We start from the raw sequence: 27,465 nt of genomic DNA on the forward strand, positions 1-27,465 counted from the left end.
TTTTTATTTTTGGGTTGCACAGAAATATGTAAAATGATGATTCTGCACATTAAAGCGATGCCTCCGTCTCATGCAGCCTCCCTAATGAAGCTATGGTATCGTGAGCTGGAGGAGCCCCTCATCCCCATGGATTTCTACAACCAGTGCATTAGTAACTGTGACGACCCAGTAGCGGCCATCACCGTGGTCCAGTTACTGCCTGAGCTCAATAGGCTCGTTCTGTGCTATTTTATCCACTTCCTGCAGGTAATTAAGTGTTGTCACACACAAAGCTCACTTTATTTTACCCTAGTTTATTTATATATAAAACCCCAATCGATTAATTCAACACTCCAAACTAAAACATAAGTACATATTTAAAGAGCCAGGTGTTCGCATTAAAAATCAGGAACAAAAAATGAAGCTGCGTCACAAAAAGGGAAGTTTTAACTGCTTGACTGCACTCTCATTGCTTTTTTTTTCTCTCTCCTTGCATTCACACTTCCAGGTGTTTGCTCAGCCCTCCAACGTTGCCATAACCAAGATGGATGTGAACAATCTGGCCATGGTGATGGCCCCCAACTGCCTCCGATGCCATTCTGACGATCCGCGGATCATCTTTGAAAACACACGCAAGGAGATGTCCTTCCTGAGAATGCTCATCGTTCACTTAGACACCAGTTTTATTGAAGGGGTGGTGTAAACGCTGTCAACACGCACAGCCGCTACACATTTACAATCATACGTAAACACTGTCTTTGTTATAGCTTCACTGGAAATTGCCAGGGTGGAAAATTTCACCTTCTAAAACAAAAGGATGAAAAAAAAACTTGAACTTTCAATATTCTCTCCAGTTTTCTTGGTGTGAGACAAGATGTTTTACCTTAGGTTTCTCTGTTTTGTTAGTTAAATTCACAGTGACTGCTTCCAGTTGGTGCACCTTAATGGATCTCTTTTCATACAGTGCATGTTAACCCTGCGTTTCTAGCTGAATAGGTATTACAAAATTTAAATTAAGTAATTGGATTTTGAAAAATTCATTTCGGTAAAAATCTTAATTTCTATTGTAGGACTTTGACAACCAGCATTTTGATTCCATTCACTTTTGGGATAAAATACACTTCTTTTTGTATGTACAGAGAATCGACTGTATATAAAAGATCCGCTCTTGTAATGATCTTATTAATAAGCTTGCTTGTGCTGTTTTGCTGATCATTTTTTTATTTTTCATAATGCAAGACCTAAAAAGTACAAAGTCTATGTTAACAATTGAAGATATGAATATGAGCCCCAAACTATTTTTAATGACTGTTGTTTCTGAAACATCACAACTCATAAAATATATAGGTATATTTCTCAAATTTAGATATAGACAACCATAGAAGTTAGATGGGAGTGTTGACTTTAATTATATTTCATGTTATAGATGTCTGTGTCAAGTCAGTTAACCAATAATACTGTTTTTCTGTTGTGTACAATATATTTTAATTGAAATTGTTTTTAATCTCCATCTTGATTTTTTTTGCCTCAGGTCTTATGTAAAAAAAAAACGGGTTTTGGATATAATGACTGTACGTGATCTGTGGTTAAATTTTTGACTGAACCCATGTAGTCACAGTTGAGGCTTGTTTGACTATTGAGCACTGCGAGAATGTAAACAGATTTTTTTAATCACATCTTAGGCTTTGGCAATGTAAATAAAGATTTTGCGTGTATTCAAGACTAACCTTCATTAAGTATGTTCTAACAATAAAAGGGTGTAACTGTTTATGTAAAAAGCAAAGATTGTCTATAACATTTCCTTCTGCTGTGACAGCTTTTCTTTTAAATTTAGCAAAGATCAAACCACTTCTTGAGTTGTGTGTGCATGTGTGCCTTTTTTGTGTTTACCATCTGAACATGACAGTCATTCATAAATAAAAGGTTTCTTCAACTGTAATGTATGGAATCATGGTTAGTTATTACTGCTATTGGGATTGTAGAAGGAGGACCGTCAATTTATTTATAGGGTAACCAAAACTACAGCAAAAAGATTATTGGGCTACATTTTTCAAAACATGATTTTCAGTAAAAATTCCAGAAGAGAAATTAATGTAAACTGCACTTAAAAAAAAAGCAAAATCTTTGCTCTATATGTGTTCATACGTTCCAACGTCTGCCTGTAGCCCCATCACATTAGTAGAACATTTATTAGCTGAAAATGGAAAGTCCACAAACTCTACTATCAAATGTATGCATAATCTACACTATAATACCTTGAAGGAAAAAACTAACAATGCAGAAAAAACAATCTTTGATTTGAGACAAGAATAGAGAAAGGAAAGACATTCAGGAAACTACAACTATTTTGGGGGGGAAATAGAAATTGTAGAAATATTTAAAGGATATGGTTTGTCTTTTATTGGTTGTTTTTTTACACCAACAGCACAAAAATTACCAGTGTAACCACTTCAAGCAACAAGAGAAAAATAACATAGCATTTTTCAGATTATGGAGTGGAAGCCAGGTCATGTGATCTAATAAATGACATAAAACGACTCCATATTCAGCCTGTTTTGACCTGTACGTTGATTATCTTAGCGATGATTAGACTTGTCTCTGTCATGAGTTCAATCCAATCCTTGTATTGAGGCTTGTGGAAACCTTTCCAATTCCTTAGAATAAGCCTCCCAGCCACCATAAATTCAGACCAAAACTGTTCTGATGGGAATCCAGGGGGTCTAGCAGACTGATCTCCTCACAAATATAGTTCTGGTAATATACAACTGCATTTTCTCTTCAAGCCAGAAAGGAAGCACAGAGGAACATTACCATAATGTGTGAGGATTCAAGGAGTACTGCCATTTTCAGTAAACAGAACAGTTTCACTGTCATTTCCAATAGTTATTGTCTTGCAGCAATCACATCGTAAACAACTTTGATGTAGTATTGTAATAATGGTGCACAATTTTTTATAATGAATACATATATTTCTGGCATGAGACTGTCTTTTTTTTCCAGCACAGTGTAAATATTTAATTTTTTTGTTATTCTCTTGTTAAAAAATGTCAACACAAGTTAATTTGCTATATAAATATACGTATTTACTTTATTTTAATTAATTTACAACTGATTTGCAAAAAAAATATGACTGATTAATCCTAACTTTTATAGTACGTATTATTTATTTCATCCTTAAAGATAGGTATTTTCTTTAGTTATATCTTTTCTTGGTAAACATTCAAAATGATAAACAAAGCATGTTTTTTAGGAATGGAATGACAACAGAAAGGTTCTCATTGAAAACATGACAGCGTAGGCCGGTCTGTCGCGCATGCGCATCGTAGCGCTACTTTGCCCGCGCCGGTAGAGCATGCAAGGGAGAGAAATTCAACTGCGTGGTACGGAGCAGCCAGGCGGAGGCAGCGGTACCTGCGCTTTTGACGGGTTATATTGCATATTTTTCACCCGACCCGTCAAAGACTGACTGGAAAGCAGGTAAAAATCTAAAATTTTGCCCACACCGTAATTTCTAGGCTGCATATGGTGACAAGGCCCGCTCGGTGAGTGCTTCCCAACGGTTTGACTGATGCCGCACGTTGGCTTTCTGGACTTCAAAACAAACGTGACGAAGTAGCTTCAGAAATGTCTGTTGACATATTCACAAGCTGCATTCGGGCGGTTAGTTAGATATATGCAGTGTCCCTTCGCGTTGGGGCTGTTGCTTCAAGTCTCTAGGTGGTTTCTCAGTTGGACAAGTTTGTTGATTCGCGTCTCCATGCCGCTCTTTTCATAGTAGGAAAAGTACGGAGAAGTAGGCCTAGCGCGAGGCCACAGCGAGCCTTGGTGAGTGACAGGCTACTTGGCCAATCCAGTGTTAACTCCCGCCCCCATGGCAACCATTCCACCATTCATGTTTGTCGAAAGCACGTGACGTCAGTGTGCTTTCTTCGCGCTACGCCCTCTGATTATAAAACACCGGACAATAAACTGTCCTTAACGGATCAAGTGGTCATCAGCAGTATAATGTAATAATTGCCAAACATTGTGATTTTTTTTATTTTAGATATTTGTATTTTAAGATGGCGACTGCTTTAAATAGTTGAAGTGCGCTATAAGTACAATAGAGTTGTAGACTGGAGGGTTTTTTATTTTATTTTTTAAATAAAACAAGCTAATCTGATATTTAAAGTAAATCACCTTTTAATAATGTAGCATTAATATATTTCCTGCCACAGGGCATGGTTGTTTCCGAAGATGTCACACCGGTTGCCCCCGGTCCAAAAAATAAAATAAAACACATATTAAATAATGTGTATCGTTTTGAAGTTTATATAAGTCAACACGCTTCTGTGCTTGCATATGAAAAACATACATGAAACGTTAGAAAACCACAACAGCCCTTTCTATTGTCTTCTATTGTGTCTATACGTGAATTGGGTGAGCAGAAAACACGTGGGTCGGGTGGTGTGAAGACATCCGGTTTGTAGGTTGCACTGAAAGCAAGCTACTCCAGACTCCACCGGCTATGGCGAACCGAGTCATTCCCGGACCAGAGTAAGATTTATCCATTTTTATAGCTTGTTGCCGTCTTTCTAAAGCCCTCCTGTTGTTTGTGATGTGTGATTGCGCTGCAAATGGAGAGGCGGGATTGCTGTTGCCCCCCCTCGCCGAACCGCCGAGTAGACCCGCCAAGGCCTATGTGATTGCAGAATGACTTGGAATATCGGTATTAGACCGGCGCTTAACGCCTTGTAGGGATCGTTTAGTTGTTTTTTCTTTTACATAAATCCTTCCGCTGTTTATCCGTAGCGATATGACTTTACGGTGATTGAGCATCAGACAATCCTAATGTCGCTTATCATGTTGTTACCTTACCAGGAGATTCCTTTCCTGTGGATAATCATACATGTAGACGACGATGCTGCAGCTATGAATCACCTCAGGAGTCGGTATTTTCAGATTTAGACACAGATGTCCTCTTCTTCAGTTTTGATCAAGGCTCTCCAGCTATTGGCCACATAAATACTACTCATTTTTACATTTCCTCTTTATGCAGCCCCATGTTGCAGCACGTGCAACCTGCAGTTATTTATTTATTTATTTAGGTAATTTACAGTGGAATTATTTTGGCCAGCATTGAATTCAAAGACCCACTCTGGTAGAAAATGTTTCTGGTGATTTCAACATGTCCTAATGGTATTTTTTTTAAGATGGAAGACCAATATAAAGAAAATGAATATTAAAATTGCATTTCTGAATATTTCTTCATTAATATTGTTGTGAATCAAGAGCAGATGAAAAAAATGCAGTTTGAAAAAGAGCTTATTTGTGATATAGAAAATACACTGGGCGGGGTCTGCTGCATTCTGATGCAGACGACTAGATCCATGTACCATTTTTTTCTGCCCTATAAAGTGCTCTGAATTATAAGTCGCAGATGCATAAAAGGGGTATGGGGGCATAACGAAGAAGACAAAAACATATATGTTGCACTTTTAGGAGAAATTTAACAAAATGCTGGCCAGTAACGGATATTTCATCTTGAAAGGCAAATCATACAGATTAGAAAATAATAGACTGAATATATGCACGTTTCACCAAAATAACTCATTGATAGATATTTATATTCATGAAACATGGGAGGATTTTTGTATATCAGTGCAATATGTGAAGAATTTTAAAACAACCACAACATAAAGAACATAATAAATCGACTATGCTCTTTATGTTCTATTTCAGTTCACTAAATTCATTGAATTCTTCATCCTCCGTGTCCTTTGGAACTATTCCACCAAGCCCAGCGTGAGACTGAGTGGTGCTTCTTCTTCTGCATTGCAGTCAATAGCAAATAGTGATACACACACCTACAGTTCCCTCTGGATGTTTTTAGTGGGACAATGACAAATGTATGAACCTCTTTATTTAAAAAAAAATCACATGAGTTGTACCCCTGGCTAAACCTTGCAAATAAAAAAACTGACCTGTATTCAGTAAATTACAGTTCGCCTTCATTTTCTTCGTCTGAGCTGACATCTGGCTCAAAACTACAGCTGGATAGCTCCACTATTGCCTTCTATCTATTATTTTATTTTTTTGCACTGGTAATGTTAGGTTGGGGTTGTGAGGGGCTGTAAGCTAGCAGATGGATGATGGGAAGTGGGGGGCAGGCAACAGTTTGTGCCTGTGCCACAACTTTGAGTCAAATTTCTGATGAGTTACTGTTGCTCTTGCAGAATTGTCCTACAGAATGACAGTTTTTTTTTTCCTTTGGCTAAAACTGGCATAATCATTATTAAAAGACCACTGGGGATGTTTTTACAATAGATGGCAAGATGATTGGAGTGGGTCTTTAAGGTGTTACAGAGTAGACTACTAAATTTGAATCGCTCTGCATCTCCGATGACTGAGTGAATAGCACCATCTTTGTAATGACCTTAGATGTTCTCTTCGAAGACCTTGCGTTAGTGTTTTTGGTGGACACATTAGTCCCTTACAGGCACAACCAAGGCCACACAAGTGCTGTTTTGTCTTTGCGTTGGTTTACATTTGTGTATGCGTGTGTGTACAGGAAGGGAGCCTTGATGTGGGCAGTATGAGTAAGACGCCCCCTAACAGAAGAGGGATTACATTTGAGGTGGGAGCTCAGCTTGAGGCCAGAGACAGCCTCAAAAACTGGTGAGTCATGGTCTTGCTCATTCCACGTTATGTTTCACTTCCCCCTGTTTGTTTGTTTTTACACAAGTTCTCATCTCCTTTATGGGCCTGGGGTATCTGTAGTAGGGAAAGGGTGAAAATAACAGGTTAGTTATTGTGCATGTTATCTTAATAATATCCAATAAACTTTGACCTAAATTAAGCCCAGAGGACGGCTAACTTGTTCATGCTGTGCATCAAAATTTGTGATTATAGAATACATGTTTTTTTTTTTCTGGAAATTAGCAGAACCGTTGGTGTGATGTTTGTTTTTGTGTAACATCTGGCAATAGTGGAGTGTTAAGGCACACTACCCTCCAAGTAAAGCTGTTTATTACAGCATTTTTGTTTTTTCGTCTTCAAGTTATTTTTACTTTTTCTGCATTTGTGAATTAATAGACGAGAAACAAAACTGTGCCTGCCGTCTCAGAATTGTTTTAATTGTGAATCATTGATAACCCCCATTTATTCATTTAGGTATGCAGCCAATATTGAGAAGATTGATTACGAAGATGAGAAAGTTTTAATCCATTATCGCCAGTGGAGCCACCGCTACGACGAGTGGTTTGATTGGACAAGTCCCTACCTGAGACCCGTTGAGCGAATTAAACTGAGAAAGCAGGGCCTGTATGATGGCTCGTCTTCACATGTAAGCCTACAATGCGTTCTTTGGTTGCCTGAGTTTAGATGAAAATTATTTTTTAATGAAACATTGATCTGGACGGTGATCAAAGGTTTCTGCGTTTCAGGGTTTCCAGGTGAATGACAAGGTTCTGGCAAGCTGGTCCGACTGCCGTTTTTACCCCGCTAAGGTCATTTCAGTAAATAAAGATGGTGGGTATCCCCAAGTAAAGGAGGTCCAAAACAGTTGAGTATTTGCATAGATTGTTTTTTTTTCTCTTTTACCTGCAACTTGCACTGTTTTTGATAATGGTCTGAAAGTGATAAACTTCTGCTGTTTCTTTCTAAAGTAAAGCCTTATTTTTGGCTTTTAGTTACAGCGAAGTGCTTTCTAATTTTCCGTCAAAGAAAATGCATATCTACATGGTCAAAGAACCTTAAATAAAACATCATGTTGAAAAAAAATCAACTTGTTCTCTCTTTTAGCAACCTACACTGTGAAGTTTTATGATGGTGTCATACAAACGGTGAAGGAGATGCACGTGAAACCTTTTGTGAAAGAGGTACAAGTTATTTACTATAAACATCATCCAGGTTATCTATATCTTGGTTGTTTCTTCCAGTTCTTGGCTCCCATTTTCCAAATTTCATCTTTTATTTTGCTGACAGAGAGGTGGAGTTGGAGGCAAGTCTCGATCCTCAGAAAGGAGTACAGTAAGGAGGGCACCAAGCCGCAGAGACAGGAGACCTCAAGAGAATGGTGGTCCCAAAAACAAACGAGTCAGACGGAGCACGTCAGACCAGGAGGAGGACAGCAACAGCGACGATGAAGGGAGAGAACAAGAGGTGGAAAACGACAAAAGCAGTAAAACAAACGATGAACTCCAGGCTGCACATACTGTCAAGCAGGAGGAAGAATCGTCAGATGAAGAAGGTCATAGCAGGCCTGGGGACGAGGAAAAGTTGACGGGACTCACAAATGGAGTGAAGGTTGAAAAAGGTGAAGATCTAAACAAAGGCACCGGTCAGTTAAATGGAGACTTGAAAAAGGAAGATTTGGAAAACGAAAAGACTGGAATCAAGCCATACAGGCAATGCGCCAAGCCATACACAGAGACGCCTGGTCAGAACCCACCAAGAGCAGAGCAGGCTTCCGCCACAAAGACGAGCGCAGAATGCAATGGAAGCGTGGAGCAGAAACCAAATGTCCAGTTGGAGAACCCCCAGACTTTGGCCAATGCACCGCCTCCCCAGCCTGTAAAGCGTAAGTAGTCGCACTTGAAATAATCAGAAGTGGATTGACAAATCCAGGATATTTGAGTGCATTCAATTCCTTAATGTGGGCATATTCCTTAGACTTTTGTCTTTGTTTTGTGTAGCTGTAAGGAAGCAGGGCTTCCACAACCCTAACCGATTCAGCCGAGAGCCATGTGAGTATTCTTTAAGGAGCAATGATTATCACTCGTCATTCCTATATTTTTCTGCCACTGTTTTTGTTCCCTGTTTTCAGTGTACAGGGTCATCAAAAACCAACCGCCTCTGGTTCTGTCCGTTAATCTCGACCACAACCCGTTTAAGTGCAGCGCTCCAGGATGCACAAAGTCATTCCGTAAGGCAAAGCTTCTGCATTACCACATGAAGTACTATCACGGCGAGGAGCAACCTATGGAGGGGAAGCACAGCCCCACCAGGAGCGTCCAGACCAGGGCCTCTGAGAAACACACGGCAGCTGTTCCTTTGGATGCTTCAAAGAGAAGGCGCACCATCTCTGCTTCTATGCGTAAGTTCTTCAGCTTTGCGATATTTTGGGGGTCACAAAGGTCATTTAACCAGAATTGAATATTTAAAGCATGTATTGTACATGCGGTGAAACGGCTGCTGTATCGCCATTTTGAGGATACAGATTTAACTTGCAGTTGTTATTAGGCAAGGCAAGTTTATTTGTATAGCACAATTCGTAACCAAAGTAATTCAAGGTGCTTCACAAAACAGAAAAATGCATTAAAATCACAATACATCATAGAAATAATCAGCGTAAAATTTACTTTAAAAGAAAAGAAAGAAAAAATTGAAAATTGATTTAAAAATAAAGGAAGGAAAGGAAAGAAAAGTGCAGATAGGACCTCTCAGTCATATACACGGCTAAACAGAAATGTTTTAAGTCTAGATTTGAACATGAAGACAGAAGAGGCCAGTCTTACGACTTCAGGGAGGCTGTTCCAGATTTTAGCTGCAGAATATTGAAACGCTGATTCCCCTTGTTTAGTTCTGACTCTGGGCATCAACAGGAGGCCGGCCCCTGAGGTCCTCAGAGTACGAGATGGTTCATATGGCACTAACATGTCAGAGATGTACTTTGGTGCTCGGCCATGGAGAGACTTGTACACAAGCAGAGCTGCTTTGAAGTCTATTCTTTGAGGTTATTACAATACACTGTGGGATCAATAAACTCCCTTCACTTTATCCTTCAAAAAGAATGCATGTAGCATTATTCCAATCATTTATTTTAAGTGTTTGTTCTGTTGTTTTGGTGAAGTTTTATTTAAATAAAGAAGATGGACATCTGTAAATATACATTTGAAGAAATGCTTTACAATTTCTTTTGTTTATGTCAAAGAAACATTGATCACCATCAGAATAAGAAATATGCACGGAAATATGTTATCTTTTCGATCAATCTCATCCGTGCCGTCTCTCCTGTACAGAATGTGCTCAGTTTGCCAAATCTAAATAAATCTTGAATCCCGAGTAAATCTTTTTTATTCTATAATATTAGATTAATTTTTCTAAGGAGGTTTGAACTTTGAGAGTTTAAGCACGAGAAAAGTGTGAAAATGTCCACGTCTGTCTGAGAAAAGTGTTTAAAGAGGAGTGTAGGATTAAAGATAATTTACAGCCTTAAAACATCTGTATTCCTACTTTGCAAATGTCACTTATTTTGGGTTATTTTTAGAACATAACCCCTGTGATAAATGACAAAACACTGTATTCATCAAATGCCTTTTTTCATATTTTCTCTAGTATTTTCAGTTATAAGTCGTGGGATTCTCAATGGAGTTTTTATTTATTTATTTATTTTTACCAAATCCACAGATTTAAGGCTGGTTAATCCAGGTTTGGTCTAATAGAATAAGTCTATGTAACCATTGAAAGAAAAAAAGGGGCTCACCAAACATGTTTTAACCCCGTGTTGACCTTTCTTCTGGTTTTTACAGACTCGACTGTGGGGGGTGCAGCTCATCGTGGTGATGTGAAGACTGCTGGCAGGCGCACATCCGCACCACCTGCAGTAAGCACGCATGGTCAACAGCAGAGGGCGCTGCTGAGGGAGAAGAGCAAAGAGAACCAGCTGGACAGGATCAGCTGCCAGCTGCAGGACTCAGACAAGGGTGGCTTTGACTTTGGTCAGTATGATGCTGGGTGTCATTTTTATTTAAATAAAAAAGGATTCCTTTTTTTTATTTTGTTTATACATATTTCATGCTGTTCATCGTTGGTTTGACCTCGTACGATACACTTCTATTCAAGTACCAGTGGAATTATCTTGGCTTTACTTGGATTGGGCTTAATTCTTCTCACTCAATGGTCTCCAGGGTCTGTAAAAGACAAAACTAAGGAGAAACCAAAACAGAAGGACTTCCTCCGCATTAAACTCAAGAAGAAGAAGAAGAAAAAGAAAGCCAAGTCTGGTAAGAACCAGGTCCCTGGCACAGGGCGAGGTCGAAAAGCTGCTGCCCTGCATGTGCTCTGGCTGTGACATTGTGTGCAAAGTTAAAGCACCTCATTCACTCCTTTCTGTGTGCTGATCGAGCTTCTGTGTGTGTCCTGCTGGTCTGAGTCTTCAAGAAGCCACAGTTTATTTTAGAACCTAAGTTTTGGTAATAATAAGAGTTGTTTTGCCGCTCGAATGCAGACTAATCAAGAAGAAAATACTTTTTTCTGTCTCTTATTGGCATCCACTCACACACATACATATTTGAAGGGTTGACATGGACATTGTTGTACATCCTGCCTGGCTTCCTTTGGCCGGAGGCTTGATGAATTTGTGTTATATCCTCCTGACAAAGTTTGTCATCTGTAGAGGACACTTCTAAACCTGAATATCTCCCAACCCCTGCATACTACTGAATTAACTCACTATAATATCTACAGAGAACATTTGGGGATTTTCAATGATGTGAAGGGGTGGGGCTCTGGGATTTTTAGTTTTATTGGATTTAAAAATGTTTTAGAGGACACGTTTTGAAGGAAGTTTTTAATCAAATGTTTGTTGTCACGTTTTCCTCCTGGGCGCTGAGCATTTTCAAAGCTTACTTCTCTGTTCTACATCTGCTTCCCCCCTCCCTGTGTTAACAGACCACACAGGTAGTGAGGAGAATATTGACATTTCAGTATTGGGTCTTCACTCCAAATTGAATTTGCAACTCAAACCCCCCCTCTCACACAATCACAAACCCGAGGCCTACCCCAGCAGGCCTGGACACAGCTTCTCTGAGCAGATACATGTGGATGGTGGGTACCTTTGTGACGGTGTGAGAGTCTGTGTGTGTGTGTTAGTTTGTGCAGATTGTGTCTTTCTGTGAACGTCTTTGGCTCCTCTTGTTACGTTCTTCTGTTTTCTCTGGATTCAGTCCACCATGTGACAAATCTTCCTCCACCTTAAAACAAATGCTGCCGCTCCCATAGGAAGGCATGGTGGGCTGAAGCCTGAGCTGCTTGCTGCTCCTGCTTGCTTAATCACATAAATCAGATTTTATTTAGAGCTCACTTTTTTTTAACAGAGTTTTCAATCGGGTTAAACTGAATCCTTTTGTGTTGGTTCCTGTAGACGAGGACAGCATAAGTGACTGGTCCACTGACAGCTGCGGGTGGAGCGATGATGACTTCGACATGGATTTGGACGTCACTACTCCACCTCTTAGCACAGACTCTGGTGCCGTGGACACAAACGATCAAGAAATTGTCCGATGTATCTGTGAAGTGGAGGAAGAGAATGACTTCATGATTCAGGTGAGCTGGCAGTTTACTTTTCCAAAGGTTTGCTTTAAGGGACACGGCCTTTCAGTTGGTGAAATATGTTTCTCCTGTGTTAGTGTGAAGATTGTTTGTGCTGGCAGCACGGCACCTGCATGGGTCTGCTGGAGGACAACGTCCCGGACAGATACACATGCTACATCTGCAGAGACCCTCCAGGTAAACGAAGGAAGAACAAAGCAGTGGTAGCATGCCTTAAGTCATATTTGCTTTTTTTAATTTATTTTTTTAAATCCAGTTTAAATGCTTACAGGGTGGCCCCGGATCCTTGATGAAATCTTTTAAGGTCTTAGATTTAATTGACCAAAATAAGGCCATCTAAAATATTAAGTTGTCGTGAATGGTCTTAAATTTTTTTCTGGTCAACGCGATGCGACTTCCTGTCTTTAAAAAAAACTTTTTAGGATGTGCTGTGTCAGTAAGGTCGTGAACTGGTCATGAATCATTTAACCTCAACTACCTAGTTCTCTCACGCTTAGAAAGTGGAGAAATGGGGGTTACTCTTAGTGGTTAAAACTGGTTAGTAGTGAACTGTGATTTGCTAAAAGACATTTAAACTTGGAACAATGCGGTCATTTCGCATGTGTAGAGGAAACGGCTAGCTCTGGCTGTTTGCTTCATTCAAAGTGCTTATTATGAATGCATCAGGGCAAGATTTGGCCAATTGTCCCGGCCATCTGGGTATCGTGATGATGTCTTTTAAAAATTTGTATATTTTTATAGCATTATTTTTATTTTTCATCAATTGCTGTGAATATAATGCTAAGTTCACATGTAGCAAAGATGCTAAAAACTTTTGGCGATGGCTCCTCCCACATGCGTCAAGGCATCCACCAGGTTTATGGACACACTTTTGGACGAGTGTCAGGCAGTGAATTTGACGAACACAATGTCAATTCACTGCTCAAATGGAAGACACAGAAGGATGATGTTGAGAAATCCTATTTATTGTGAAGAGCTCCACGAAAGTGTCTGCAGGCACATGTTTGGGGTTAAGTGATCATTCAGAGACTCCCAGTATAATGCTGGTTAGGGCTGCAACAGATCACAAAACTCACTGTTGGGATTCTTTTTGGATCCATATAAAGGAAAAACAAAATAAAAGCCTACAATTCATTGTTTTGGAAAGCTTCAAAACATTTTTTTTATAAAACGTATATAAAGTATTTCAAAAGATATAAATACTAACAAACAAATATCTTCTGCCATAAAAACATTTGCTCATTGAGGCCTATCTATAGAAACAAAACACTAATGATATCTCTGAACTCAAGATATTCCTATTTAGGGCTGCTCGATGTGTGGGAAAGCTCACATGGAGATGTGATACATGACCAAATAGCAAAACAACTAAATACATCATTTCCGTTTAAAAGTTTAATTCAAGAGTCAACAGAACTTCTAGAAATTATACTCCGAATGACCCTTGTCTACATAGAAGGGGGAAAGCATCCAACATAAAAGGGTTCCATCTGTGAATGGCGTTCGGTGTGAATGTAGCTTTAGTGGGCGAGTGCCAATGCAAATCAAAATGCAAAACCAAAAATTCTGCTGACAGTTTCGATTGAGCTAAATGGAGCCAGGACGAACGATGACGATGAAATGAAGAAAATCGAGTGTCAGGCGTAGCTGTTTATTCAATCTAAAACATCAGTGTTTCTTTATGTTTGTGCTTCACTAACAGCTGTCTGCACTGTACACACTCATAACTCTGTTCCTTTTAGGGCAGAGACAGAGCCTGCGCTATTGGTACGATCGAGACTGGTTAACCAATGGTCACATGTACGGCTTCTCCTTCCTGGAAGAGAACTATTCGCATCAAAATGCTATGAAAATCACCACCACCCACCAGTTGTTGGGAGACGTGCACCACGTGGTGGAGGTCCTTAACGGGCTGCAGCTCAAAATGAGCATCTTGCAGTGAGTACAAAGCCAGACTGATGTTTCAAGCTTGAAACTAACAGTTTCGCTGCCAGGTCAGCCATGTTCAGAGTTCCCATAATTACATGTTTTTGCCTTTTTAGGAACAACCCAGACCCTGACCTACATTTGTGGCGTCAGCCGTGGAAACATTTGGAGAGGTCTCGGACCGGTCCTGACTGTTATAAAGATGGCAGCATCGTCCCGTCTCCTGTGACGCCCAGTGAGGACATGAGTCGAGGAGAGATCTTAATGTCCAACGCTCTGGAAAAGCTCAGCCGCGCCGCCACAGCGGCCACCTCTTCTTCATCCAGCTCCTACTCCCCTTTCCCATCCTTCCAGGATTCGTACATCAACAGCGACCACTGTTACCAGAAGCCGCGGGCATATTATCCGGCTGTGGAGCAGCGCCTGGTGGTGGAAACCAGGCAGGGCTCAGAACTGGAGGACAGTTTGAGAAGCACAGAAGAGCTGCTGGAACGGGAGCAGTGCTACGGCAGCCTGCTGGAGATGGAGAAACCGAAGAAAACGGGCATCAGCAACAAGGTATGACGTCCAGCGTGAAATGAAACACGATGCTGAAATTCAGGCATGCAGGTTAATAACAACCAGACAATAAAGAATTAGCCTGAGGATCAAGGCTATGCACCCCCCCCCCTTTTTTTTTTTTTTATTTAGTTTTCCAATGTTGATTAATGACAATTCAAGACTACATTCAGCCTGTAGAAATGTGCAACATTAAGAAGGTTCTTGTGTACACGGTGGGAACAACTGAGATTGTTACCGTGGTCATGAGCTCAGGCATCAGTAAAACATCCACCACCTTGTAAAAGTGGGTAAAACAGGGATGTTGCATCAGAACCACTAAAGCCTGCCTCCTAGAATTTTACGTTTTCTCATGCACTGATCAGAATAAAAAAAAGCACTTTTACTAACAGTATTTCTGTTTTGAGCTTTACACTGGACCCTTGCTATACTACGTTTAACCTTTTGCATTCTCGGATGCTTTTTAAGTATTTTTTTTACCCTGCATTGTGTTCTGCGTCCTGATTGGCTGTTGACCACATTCAATCAATCTCCTATGTGCCATGTCTCCTGTCCAGAATGAGTGCAGTTTTCCAAATCTTCATTTGTGAGCACATCTTTGTTTTCATTATATAGTACTGGACTTATTTTTCTATGAGGGTTTGAACTTTGAGAATTTAAACAAGAGAGAAAAGTGTGTGAAGTGTGGAGTTTTACAGCCTTAAAACATTTATAATCACTGGTACTGTAAAATAAAAAAAACTGACTACTTTGCAGATTTTTGTCCATTGCATGTTGTTTTTAGAACGCAACTAAAGCAATCGAGGGCCTGCTGTACCTTAAAATAGCCCAAAGTATCCAGGTTTGGAATAGTTATTCAGCCTTCGAGCGAGAGAACATCAGCTGAGTTATATTTCAGAGTCGGCATTGGGCTGACCTACTAGTCTGTCATGAGGGGCTGTACAGTGGCGACGTGGATGACAACCAGTGGGTTCAAATCTCAGCAGGATCTCTTCTGTGTGGACTTCTCTCCAGGCCTCTTCCCCAACAGTCCAAAAACATGTTGGCTGGTGGCTCTAAAGTGTACGTTCGGTGTGATTGTGCGTCTTTGTGGCCCTGCAACAAACCAGGAAACTCTCACCCACTTAGGTCCTTATTTAGGATTACCTGTCATTTGGGTTACTGTGCTTACATTTCAGCCTTGCACATCCTCATGGCTTTTGATGGACTAGAAAATCTTAACAATCAGGTTTTTGGTTATTGATTAATTCAGTGTTTTTTGACCTTCTGTGAGCCAAAGGTAAACATTTTTATTTCTTTGTGAACCCTAAAGAACCCAGCCATTTTTCCTTGAAGAGAAAGTTAGGTGTGCTAACAATATGGACCACAGAACCCATTTCTGATGTTTTCCTGTTCCATACATAGATTCTGACAGGTTAAAAATCACAAAATGTAAGAAAAAAATGAATCTCTAGTCTGTGTTAGCAATATTCAGTCTTATTAAAGTTTCTTACATAAGAAAGTTTTATCTTTAATGATTCTACCTAATTGATATGAAACCTGGGCCTGTGTGGCTAAACACAGAACTGGTTTCCTTTGCAATAAATATTTTTTAGACCAATCAGGTGAAATTGAATAATGTTTTTACCTGTGTACCGGACAATTTCCCTCCACACACTTGGTGTACGACAGCACACACTGGTTGAAAAACACTGGATTAACTCCATGCTCTATTTTTGTTCTTGCACTGTAAACTAAAGGCTTTGTTTTGTTGTTTGTTAAGTATTTATTTTTATTGTTGGACCTTTTGCATGTGTGTAGGCTTCTATGGGGGTCGGCTTGTGGTCACAGGCTGAGAAAGAGGATGGAAGGAACTCTGCAGAGACTGGAGACATCAAGCAGCTGCAGCAGTGGCAGATGAACCTGCTGGATCACATCGATGCAGTCCAGGAAGAGGTCTCCCACAGGATGGACTTCATTGAGAGGGAGTTGGATGGTAAAAATGAAGCCTTTGAGGTAGTAAGCTTATGGTGTTAAACTCATCTTTACCGTGACTTTTTCCCTTTTGCTCCTCAGTGCTGGAGAGCTGGCTCGACTACACTGGAGAGCTGGAGCCTCCTGATCCCCTAGCACGTCTGCCTCAGCTCAAACAGCGCATCAAGCGGCTGCTTTTGCAGCTGGGCAAGGTACAGCAGATTGCCCTCTACAGCTCCACATGAGGGCGCTAGAGATCTGCGTCAGTATCAGTCACTGCACAGTTGGCTGGAACCCTGATGTGTCGGAAGCTCACCGGTCGCAAAGATACCTGCATAAGTGCAAGTCCCAGATTTAGGTGGTTCAGCAGATTATCTTTGACCTCATATGTGCTTCAGAATCCAGTGCTGCATGCGGATAGAACGTTCGTGTGAACATCTGGAAAGCATGGCGGATCAGGATGCAACACGTAAAATAACCTCATGAAAACAGGAGAGAACCCCGTGGACCAGAATACACGTTCTTAATGTGTGTCTCAATGCAACTTCAAACCTTACGATTGCCTTTTGTCTGAGCTACTGCTAAGGTTGCCCGTCTCTCTCAGTACACAGTGCTTTATACGCAGGAGCTTTATAATCCAGTTGCAGTCGAGTACCTGAACCAGCTCTTTGCAACAGCATTTTGAGCACATCTTCAAATGGTCTTTTGCATCAACTGCATCACTAAATTTAGTTCTGACATACTATGTTGAAATCCTTGCCATAAATGTCCGTAAAGTTAAAAGAACCTGTATAAAGGTTTTTCATTTTCTGAAGGGTTTGTTTCTCATTGCACTGTGAAGTTATTTTTGTCTGGCATGAAAGGAGATTCTGTTTTTACCTCCGTTCCTCTCCGTCTACTCATTCATGTTCCCGTTTTATCAGTTACTGTACCCCTTTTTTAATTGACCCTTTGTTGGCGCTGTAGCATTTGATCTGAGATTCAGTGAGAAAAAGTAACGTGGATTCTTAAACTAGCATCTTGTGTCCGTATGGAATATGTAGAAAAAATCAAACATTTTTTTGGTTTTTCCCCTTCCCTTTTCATTTGCTATATTTTGGTTGTTTATATATTGTCATTCACAAATGTATTCCGAATTGACAATGTTTTCCCAAACACAGATCTTGTGTAATGTGTGTGTCTTAGAAGCCGGGAAAATATTCAAGACAATGCAAACAGATTTTGACACGTTAATAAACTACCGTTGTAATTAATGACTTTCCTGTTTTTGTTTTTTCTTGTGCTGTACATCTAAACAGGAATGTTCTTTTATAGTTGTAGTACCACAAAAATCAGGACAAGTAAATTTTGTGGAAGGTTTGTGCTAATTTAAAGTATAGGAAACGCCATCAGAAGGTGGAAACTAGAACTTCAGATTGAATAAATTAAGGAAAACTTTTTATTTTTAAAGGCCAATGTTTTGTATTCAATCTTTGATAAAAAAAAAAAATGTTTTTATGGCATGGCTTTTTCCATGAGGTTATGCAACCAGAGTGAAATTTAATTGGAATCTGTTAATCTCTGAAATTTGAGCCAAGAGGGGATGGTGAAATTGCATGGAACTATATTTCTTGCACATATAAGAATGTACTTAATACATGTGTTAGTTATGTACAATAATTGCAATTCTTGGATAAAGAAATTCCTTTTCCATTCGGAGAAGTTGGGCGTTTTAAAGGCGAAGCTACCTTTATTTTCTAATCAGAGTGACACCTCCTGTTTTGTCCTCCCATCTGTGGCCGTATCGCTGCCATTGGTTCTTCCGCGACATCTCCGCCGCAGCGTGTAGTCCCGCCCCTGCTCTCACATATACTGACTGGAAGCAGCAGGCACGACCGCTGTTCTCTTAACGCCGAGATATTCAACCGAGTCGTACCCGCTCATCACCTAACGGCAGGAAGTGACTGAAGTCGAGCGGACATTTGTTTCAAGGACGAGGTAAGCTTTAAACCGGGTGGAATGGAAGCCCGTGTACAGATGTGCCCGATGCCACATTAGATCACCTCAGTCCGAGCTCTGGATTTCACAACCTGTTCGTGTCGCTCTCTCTCTGCGTGTTCAGAAATTATTCTGCGTCGTAGAATATTAGAGTGCAAATACACCAATATATATATAAGTAAAGGTTAAACATTAATAGCTGGGGGTAGATAAAAAAAAGAAACATTGGTCACTTCCTTCGTGGGAGAAACTAAGGAAATTGACTATTGAGTTCCCCGCTGCTGCTCTTCTCAACAGATGCGACTTAATCTAATGCCGGTTCTTCTCCGTCTCCCCTCCCGGTTCTGTTGCGGATCTAAATGTTTGTGGAAACGGCAAAACAATGGGATGAGCCCGCAGATTATAAAGGAACGGGGCCTGTGTGACGGTTACATAAGAATCTGAACAACTCGATTAGAGTTAGCCAAAGAGCTAGCATCTTCCTATTACTCATGTCGCAACTAAAAACATAAAGTCTCGGAAATGTCACTTTACATTTCTGTAAATGAATTATTACTTATTTTGCTTAGGTTTCAAGTATGTCCCTCGTTGTTTGCCGTAGTCTTTATTTCATTTATTCAACTCTGTCATTTGACTTGAACCATCAGAGAGGTCACATGTGCGCAGGTGCAACACCTGAGGGGCGTGACAATCGGTGTCCAAGGTCACCCAGGTGTTCAGTCTGAGGCACCTTTTGAGAGCTTCAGCAAGGGGCGGGGTCACCTACACCTTTGTAGAGGGGGAGGGGTGTGGGGGGTTTCACACATTAACCAAGACTCTGAAGGACGCGGTGACCTTTAGTCGTGTCCTCCAGCACCTTTCTGTACAAAGGAGCTTCAGTTAAGGCCAAAAAAATGACCCACTTGTGTGATTCGGCTTCCCTCTCGCTCACTTTTCTGTCAACGCTGAGCTGACTCAACAAGCAGCTACAACTAGGCTTTAGTTGTCCCAATATTTTGGCTAAAAAAAGTTCTAGTTTGTAAATTCTGTAGGACATAGGAGGCGATGGTCAATAGTTAACGGCTTGTAGCTGAGCGATTGCTGTTGAAAGCTCATGGTTGGTTTCTGTGGGCGTGTCAAAAGTTGACCATTCATTCATTAACCTTAAAGACCCACCTTGATGAAAATCGTCTTTTTTGGTGTTTTTAACATTTTTCTGATGGTGGTGCACCTGTATAAAGATGATTAAGCATTTCTGAGTATTTCTTCATTCAAATCGTTGTGAACCAACAGTAAATGTGGTTGGAATAGAAGCCACTGCGGCGAGCCACAAGCTCCCCTGCTCCGCTCCACTCCGATGCATCCGCTTGTAGACGAATAGATCCGTGTAGGTCTTTGTTTTCCTCGTCTGAGCTGGAATCTGGATCCGAACTGTACGGCTGGATGTAGCTCCGATATTGCTCGCCACTTTTGTTGCACGGCTAATGTTAGGTTGGGATGTTTTATAAACAAGATGGATGTCAGGAAGTGGGGGCAGGCTTACTCCACGCCAACAGCACTCTTGCTGCTCTGCAGAAACTATGTCCTAGGATGCGACAGGTTTTTGATGTTGGCTAAAAACAGCATATTATTAAGACCTTGGAATTTTTCTACTAAGTCTTCGAGGTTTTAATCAAAAATTGGTCTACCTGTAATCAAAAACCCTTGTGCCATCTTGTGGGGTCCAGATGACCCCACTCCCAACGTTAACGTGCCTCCGAGGCACTGGCTCTGGACCCCACAAGATGGCACAAAGGATAAAGCATGGTAAATCAATAAAGTGTTATATAGTGATACTATTAAGATTCTTTTGCTGCTGGATTAAAATCCTCATTTGGTGTATTTTCTCCTTCAGAAAAAGTGAAACCTGCATTTGTGTAAAAGAGGATTTCTTACAGCAACGTCAGGGATGAACGTCAGGAATTGCTGCTCACTGGAGGGATGGAGACACTAATTAAGCCTGGGCGCTGACAGTCATTGTGCTGTGCTTTCACATGCACCTCAGCATTACCCTGTCAAATGGGTTGCCAGTTCTGCAGGGCAAATGTGCAGCCTGCTGCACCTAAACCCTAGAATATATCCACTATGTCAAAATACGCATCTTCTTTAAACGGCTTTCTTTTTTCCGTCTGCTCCTGATTCACAACAACTTGAATAAAGAAATACAATTTTTTTATGTGTGTCCTCCATCATCAGAAAAATGCAACAAGAACATGTTAAAAACACCAAAAAACACAATCTTCATCAAAGTGGGTCTTTAAATTTGACTGCAGATGAATTAGATTTCAAGTTTCAGTACCTGCTGCCACAATCACTCAAAACCTAAAAACCAAGTGCTAAATTTGCCAAAAATAGTTTTATGTTTTAACTGTTTGTGTCTTAAATGACATTTCCTGCTAAAAGATTTGAGCACAACTGTGTGAAATTAAGCAATAAATGTAAGAAATCCGCCCTGCTGCCAACATGTTCCCCGTCTTTGCACAACAGGAGCTGGGATAGGCTCCAGCAACCCGAAAAACTGATTGGGCAGGCTTGGGAAATTGACAGATGTGTTGAAATGACCTCCTTTTTGTCGTTTTTGGTTGATTTTAGAAGATCTACCGAATCAACGGAACAATTTATTCTCCCCCCAGAGAAATGGGCTTTTACTTTTTTACTTCTTCGTGTGTCATTCTACAGATTCCTTTATCGTAAATTTCCTATTGGCTTTCAGAAACAACCCAGATGTTGCTGGGTTGTAGCCAGCTGTGCATCCCTGCTGTTTTCCCATGCTTTTCTTCTCTGCGGTGCTTTTTGGACGTTCATTGGGGGGGGGGGGGGGGGGCATTCTGTGCTTCATGTTTCAGGTTGACCCTGATTTTTTATTTTTCTTTCACTTTCCAGCTAAAGAAAATCCGACTTTAGGCTTTTTTTCTGCCTCCACACGTTTGGGTTTTTCGCAGCACATCACCTTACTGATCTACTGTGACCTTTATCTTGTCAAGCACGTCTCTGGTGCTTTAGTCAGCCCCTTTATTCCGTCTGTTGATCTTAAGTCACGGATTCAAATCGTCTTGTAGCATTTTAAGGGTGTGTTTTTGTTCTCCTCTGTGCGGTGCCTCCAGTCTGACAAAACCCTTGCCGTCACCGTGAGCTAAAAATACCCGCAGGTTGAGATTTGGGGTCTCGATTCGGATGTGGATCCTTTCACAGACTTGATGAGCTCTCGTTAAAACCCAGGACATCTCCCGGGGAGGGAGGGTGGTGCTCACAGCTCATTGTTCACGACATCCATTCCATGCTCACTCACAGCAGCAGTGATGTTTGCACAGGTTCCAAACAATCCAGATTTACTTCATGGTTTGGATTCTTATTCAGAGTTTAAACACAGTGAACACAAAAGCGGAAGGAATTTGTTCTTAGCGTCCTCCAGTCGTATCACATCCTGGATCTGTATTCATGTCAACCTGACCCTCTTATCTGCTGGGGAACACGGTGTTTTCGCAACAGGACAGCGTCTGTAATAGGAGCCACCGTTACAGCACAAGCTTTTTGCAAACAGCTGATACGTCTCTTCTAGATCCGCTCCACTAGGAGCGCTAACCGAGCCAAACCCCCGTTTGATGCAGCTCCTAAACCCCCCTTAATCTGCTTTTTTTGTTTTCCGCGAAAAAGGACACAAAACTAGGTTTCCTCGTGAAACATTTGACAGTTTCTTCAACTGTTCTCAGATCCAGAAAGTCCTCAGCAGCGTCCACACGTTTCCAGACACCTTCATCTGCTGGATCACACCCCTGCTGTTTGTCTCCATCAGCGCTGACTGCAGCAGGTGGAGGCAGGACAACACAGAGCTCAGGTGATAATGTAGTAGAGGCGCACATTTGAGATCTGAGTCACGCATGACTCCCAGATCTCTATTTGTTTTTCTGTTCTTGGGTTTACTTCAATGTCCTACTTCTCTGCGTGCTCCTATATATTTCACAACAGCATATTTGAGTGCTTTTAGTGTTTCCCTCTTCTGTTTAACATAATTCCTGTTCCAGTGAGGGTGTGAGGAGGAAAAAGGAGGTTTCAGATCACAAACCTCCTCATCTTCTCCTGAGATTTCATATTTACCACTCAAGTTGTTGCCGCCCTGCTGCTTTGGAGATCCTCTCCCTCAGGCTGTGTCTTTTAGCTCGAGACTCTCAAACGTCTGATCCTGAGCGGCTTGAAGCCTTCTTTGATGGAGTGTGAGTCTCAGTGTTTGTCATGACTTGTACATCTGCAGTACAGTATTGTTGGTTTACAGCAGAGGGAGGGGGGATCGTCTGCACCTGTTTGATTCATTTCATGCTCCACTGTTGCATCCTGCTGCACCTCGGTTGCAATGACAAAAGGAGACTGAGTTTATGTAAATGACAGCAAAAAAGGTCATTTGATGTTTGTTTTTTTTGTGGCGCCACCAGCTCAGCTGGGGTTGGGGGGAGGAGGAGGGGGGGCTCCCCAGAGTGGTTGCCAAGGACACCGTCGACCTCTGCAGCTCACATCTGCTGAGGAAGGGATGCTGGAGGAGCCTCCTCTCTGCGTCTCGGCAGGAGATTGAGTTGTCAGTCAAAGTGACAGCCGCTCTGAACCACGTGCATGACTGTGAGCAGACGCCGCGTTCCTGTGAAGCAACAGGAACCTCGACACTTACTCATGCAGGGCCAGCCTCCGCTGCATTGTGGAAACTTCTTTGTGTGATGCAAAGCCTCTGAGCCCTGCTGGTTTTCATCCTCTTTGCTCCCTGGTTGTGTGTGTGTGTGTGTGTGTGTGTGTGCGTGCGTGTGGTTTGTGTGGATCCACCGCTGCCTCCACGGCTCCGGCAGGACCGTCACGACTGCTCCATCATTTGGCCGTTGGCGTGCTGTCAGCGAAGCTGAGCGCGGGCGGCAGAGGAATTCCCGGCAGAGCTGCGTCCCGCTCAGTGCAGCAGAGGCAGGAACAGGTACTCTGTTAGCAGCTCTGAGCGCCGCGCTGACAGGACCGGCCATTCCTTCTTATTTATAGCCAGAAAGAAAGGGCCCGGCCAGCAGAGGCAGATTGGGCCGGCCACACACCTCACCAGGACGTTCCACCCAATATCCATCAGGACTCGCCTCTTATCAGAGGCCGTCATAAAGACACGCTTTTTCACCTGTCCTGCCACAACATCCTTTCACCGCAGACTCTATTTCAGCGCTTATTGATTCAGTGGTGTGTGTTATCATGTCTGAACTGCAGGCGGATGCTGTTCCCACATTGGGAAGGATTATCTGGGTCAGAGCCTTGTGCAGTTAAAGGAATCAAAAAAACTCATTCGTGTCTGTGGTAAGCCCCCTTTTCAGGCACATTCACTGTCAACTTGTGATGTAGAGCCAGCAGTTTGTTTGTGGTCGGGCTTAGGGGAAAGAAATGAAAGCTATAGGAGAAGAGCCGAGGGAATGGTAAAGCTACGTTCACACCGCTGCGCGTTTAAGTGGACGCTTCCAGTGAAAAGTCTATGGACGGGCTCCGGCGTGCAAAACCTTGGGGTTCAAACGCAGCTACACAAGTTCACACAAGTTCTTCTTCGGGCTCGACATACAAAACACGCGGCCACCGAACATGCCTTGCAAGTTAAACTTTGACCCATCAGAGACTCTGATTTGGTAGTGACGTATGGATGGCCTTCCTTCTAATTCACGGAACTGCCAACCGCTTGAAAATTGACGAGAAATGAAATATAACAGTTTGTGCCCGGGTGGAAATGTATGACAGCAAGTTGTTTCATAAATCAGAACAGAGCTGCAACAGAAAAAGCCGGGAGCATAATTTGAGAGATTTGCCCCGCTTTGACCTTTTGCAACAAGCTTTTTCCTACTGTAGGCGAACATGAGCTAGTAAACAGAACAAAAAGAAGAAGAAGAAGCTCCTCCCTCCTTGAGTGCGAGCACCATGGACTAGATGTGCGTTCAAAAATGCACTAAACACGCACGGACATACATGCCCAGTGTGTCCGTAGCTTAAAGACCCACTCTGATTATCTTTTAATCTCTTGTAAAAGTGTTCCCAGTGGTCTTTTTAATTACGATTATGCCGTTTTTAGCCAAAATAAAAAAATACGTGTCGTTTTCTGGAACTTAATTTCTGCAGAGCAGCAGGAGTTCATCAGAAATTTGCATCTGAGTTGTGGGCGGTACCTTCGGTGTGCCCCCACTTCCCATCATTCATTTGTTTACGCCATCTCTTGCTAGCTCACAACCCCAAACTAACATTAGTGCAACAAAAATGGCGAGCAACATTGGAGCTATCCAGCCGTTGGGTTTTGAACCAGACACCAGCTCAGTTGAGGGAAACAAAGACGCACATGGATGCATCAGAATGGAGCAGAGCAGGGAGCTCGTTGCTTACCGTTCGCTGTAAGTCCTACATCACATCTACAAGCTTTTCAAACAGCATTTTTCTCATCTGCTCCTGATTCTCAACGATATGAATACAGAAATTCTCAGAAAAAGCAGTTTAAGCTTCATTTCTTATGTATGTATGTATATATATATATATATATATATATATATATATATATATATATATATATATATATATATATATATATATATATATATATATATATATATATATATATATATATATATATATATATATATATATATATATATATATATATATATATATATATATATATATATATATATATGACGTGTTTTCAGATTAATAACTCCCCTTTTCCTGGGTCCATCTGTCCCCTACCCCTTCCCTGGTGGGGGGTGCGGGCCCCTTGGCGATGGCGGCCGTGTCCCTTGGGTGCCGGCTCCCTGGGCCCGGCGGTGCTCTCTCCGCACGGTGGGGGGGGTTCATATTACACCTGAGCCGGGGGTGTTCGTGTCCCTGGGGGGTGGGTCCTGGTCCTTGCCCCTGGGCGCTGGGCCCCGCCAAACTTCCAACATGGCCGAGCCTGGTCGGGCCATATTTATAACATCCCTCGTGGGCCGCCCTTTTTTCCCCGGGGTTCCCCCCTCCTGGGCGGGGGCGGCGGGCCCCTGCCTTGCTCCTACCTGGACCAACCGTGGGCCGGGTGGGTGGCTGCCTGGAGTGCGGAGCGGGTCTCCCTTGGGGGGTCCTGGCTCGTACCTGGGGTCGGGGGGATGCCCGGAACTCCTGGGTGGTGGTGGGGTGCTCGTCTGGGGCTGTGGGCGTCCCTCTCCGGTGGGGCCCTGCGTTGGGCTCTTCCGGCGCGGCGGGGGGCTGCTTTCCTAGCTGGGCTGGGGCGGCGCTCTCTTTCCCTCTGCGCCTCCCTGCTCTCTGGCTCTGGGGGCCTCGCGGCGGTCCTGCTGGCCCTGGCCTGGGTGGCGGTCTTGGTCGCCCGGGGGGCGGTTGTTCCCTGCCTGTTCCCGTGTGGCGTTGGGGGAATTCCGGCTGCCGCTGCTGCTGCGGCGGGGGTATGAGTGTGGGGGTGGCTGGGCGCTCCTCCTCCTTCTTTTCACATTCCACCATCCATTTTAGAAGAACATAAACACTCACCTGAGCACAGGTGTTAGCTCACCTTTGCACTAATAGTTTGCATGATTGAATGAATGAAAGATTTCACACTAGTTGGTTTAAAGGCATAGGTATGCGTTCGTGAACACTATCTGTTTTGTGTGCATGTTGACATGTGGACATTTTTGCGGCTAGCAGGTGTGTTGATAATATTTGAGTGTGTGTGAACAGGCCCCGCCCTTTTTGTACTACATTTGAACCGTACCGTAACGATAAACAACCAGTAAACCTGTCTGCTCTATGCTGCTTCATGGTCTTACCCCCCTTCCCCTCCTATTATCACCCCCTACCCCCCCTCTCTCTGACGTCCCTCTCTCTTCTTCCCCTCTTTCCTTTTCCGTCCGGCCCAACACCAAAGATTTTCAAACATGATTGAAATTAATAAAGTTTGGCCTCAATTACAAAAGGGGTTTATTCAGACATACCTTTGGTTTGTCTGAAGATTAATAACCCCTCTTGTTAAAATAAAATATGTCCAACACAAGAGGCCCTCAGCTCTCATCTGTTTGCCTAGCTGTTGGACAGGACAAGTTAAAAAAAAAAAAAAAAAAAAAAAAAAACTCCCCTTTTCATCTCTGTTTCGTGTCAAAATACGCTGAGCATTAACCTACAAATGAAATGCAACCATTGCAGTGACTGCCTCTTGATTTATGCATGAAGCTCACCAGAATAGATGTCTTGGCATCTCTGCGATGCCGTTTGATGGCGAGAGGAACATGGAAAGCGAGGATTCTCATCCTGGCTGTCCTCCCCCAAATCACTTCCCTCTCTGTTACTGGAGCAAAGGACGGGCAGAGCTCCCAGTCTGCTGATCCGAAGCCTCCCAGTGGGAAAAAGGCTGTTGGTCACAGCAGGTCTGAGTGAGAGCGGATCATTTTCCCAAGCATGCATTCTCAGAATAACATGCAGAGGATTCCAGAAGACGCGCTTTTATGAATGAATTAAGTCAGATGCTGCTGCTTTAATCTCACAAGACCATTAGCAGATAAAGTGCCCCCCTCCCTGATAAGTATAATTGAATCCTTAAAAGCTCTCAGAGTAATGAGACGGCAGGTGCACAGCGGCTTCTAGGGTAGGAAGTGCGGATGCATTTCTCTGACTGGGAGTGGATTTGCGTTTCTTTACAGATGTCTGTTAAAGTCGTGGACCTGTTCACACAGATGTTTATTTCAGAGTGGAGATGACGAAGGCGCCTGACTTCATATGAAGACAGAAAATTTTTGA

The 27,465-nt window shown here is 42.3% G+C and overlaps 3 protein-coding genes across 12 annotated transcripts in view; all 3 read left to right on the forward strand.

The window, feature by feature from the left end:
* LOC101156731 (rho GTPase-activating protein 39) overlaps positions 1-1,918 on the forward strand; it is a 32,257-nt gene extending 30,339 nt beyond the window's left edge. For both annotated transcript variants that reach the window (XM_004069221.4, XM_011475391.3), the window contains exons 9-10: positions 77-246; positions 488-1,918. In XM_004069221.4, the coding sequence (XP_004069269.1) occupies positions 77-246; positions 488-682 (365 nt within the window). In that variant the 3' untranslated portion in view covers positions 683-1,918. The remainder of the gene's footprint in view (positions 1-76; positions 247-487) is intronic.
* A 1,366-nt stretch (positions 1,919-3,284) lies between these two features.
* Positions 3,285-17,984, forward strand: phf20 (PHD finger protein 20). Of its 7 annotated transcripts, none has more exons than XM_020703452.2 (18): positions 3,303-3,456; positions 4,407-4,515; positions 6,530-6,636; positions 7,132-7,303; positions 7,404-7,521; positions 7,762-7,838; positions 7,945-8,539; positions 8,655-8,705; positions 8,786-9,055; positions 10,491-10,679; positions 10,869-10,964; positions 11,632-11,787; positions 12,104-12,285; positions 12,369-12,468; positions 14,034-14,229; positions 14,334-14,775; positions 16,576-16,750; positions 16,831-17,984. In XM_020703452.2, exons 3-18 carry the CDS (start codon positions 6,554-6,556, stop codon positions 16,971-16,973), a joined length of 3,045 nt encoding a protein of 1,014 aa, XP_020559111.1. In that variant the 5' UTR covers positions 3,303-3,456; positions 4,407-4,515; positions 6,530-6,553; the 3' UTR covers positions 16,974-17,984. The 7 variants fall into 7 exon arrangements, with proteins under 7 accessions (XP_011473686.1, XP_011473688.1, XP_011473690.1 ...); XM_020703453.2 differs by having other exon boundaries at positions 7,404-7,488; XM_011475384.2 differs by lacking the exon at positions 4,407-4,515 and having other exon boundaries at positions 3,285-3,456.
* Positions 17,985-18,561: 577 nt separating this feature from the next.
* ndrg3 (NDRG family member 3) overlaps positions 18,562-27,465 on the forward strand; it is a 31,640-nt gene continuing 22,736 nt past the window's right edge. For all 3 annotated transcript variants that reach the window (XM_011475392.3, XM_011475395.3, XM_020703455.2), the window contains exon 1: positions 18,562-18,705. The gene's annotated coding sequence lies outside the window, so the exon portion shown is untranslated. The remainder of the gene's footprint in view (positions 18,706-27,465) is intronic.

The sequence above is a fragment of the Oryzias latipes genome, chromosome 5, assembly GCF_002234675.1.
Source record: "Oryzias latipes chromosome 5, ASM223467v1".
NCBI classification, from domain to species: domain Eukaryota; kingdom Metazoa; phylum Chordata; class Actinopteri; order Beloniformes; family Adrianichthyidae; genus Oryzias; species Oryzias latipes.

What these genes read in the sequence shown, in the direction of transcription:
- phf20 (XM_011475384.2), top strand. Translation starts at nt 6,554, where the DNA reads ATGAGTAAGACGCCCCCTAACAGAAGAGGGATTACATTTGAGGTGGGA. An exon ending in TGAAACCTTTTGTGAAAGAG is followed by an intron (nt 7,839 to 7,944) that starts GTACAAGTTATT and finishes TTTTGCTGACAG; the next exon opens with AGAGGTGGAGTTGGAGGCAA. An exon ending in CCGATTCAGCCGAGAGCCAT is followed by an intron (nt 8,706 to 8,785) that starts GTGAGTATTCTT and finishes CCCTGTTTTCAG; the next exon opens with TGTACAGGGTCATCAAAAAC.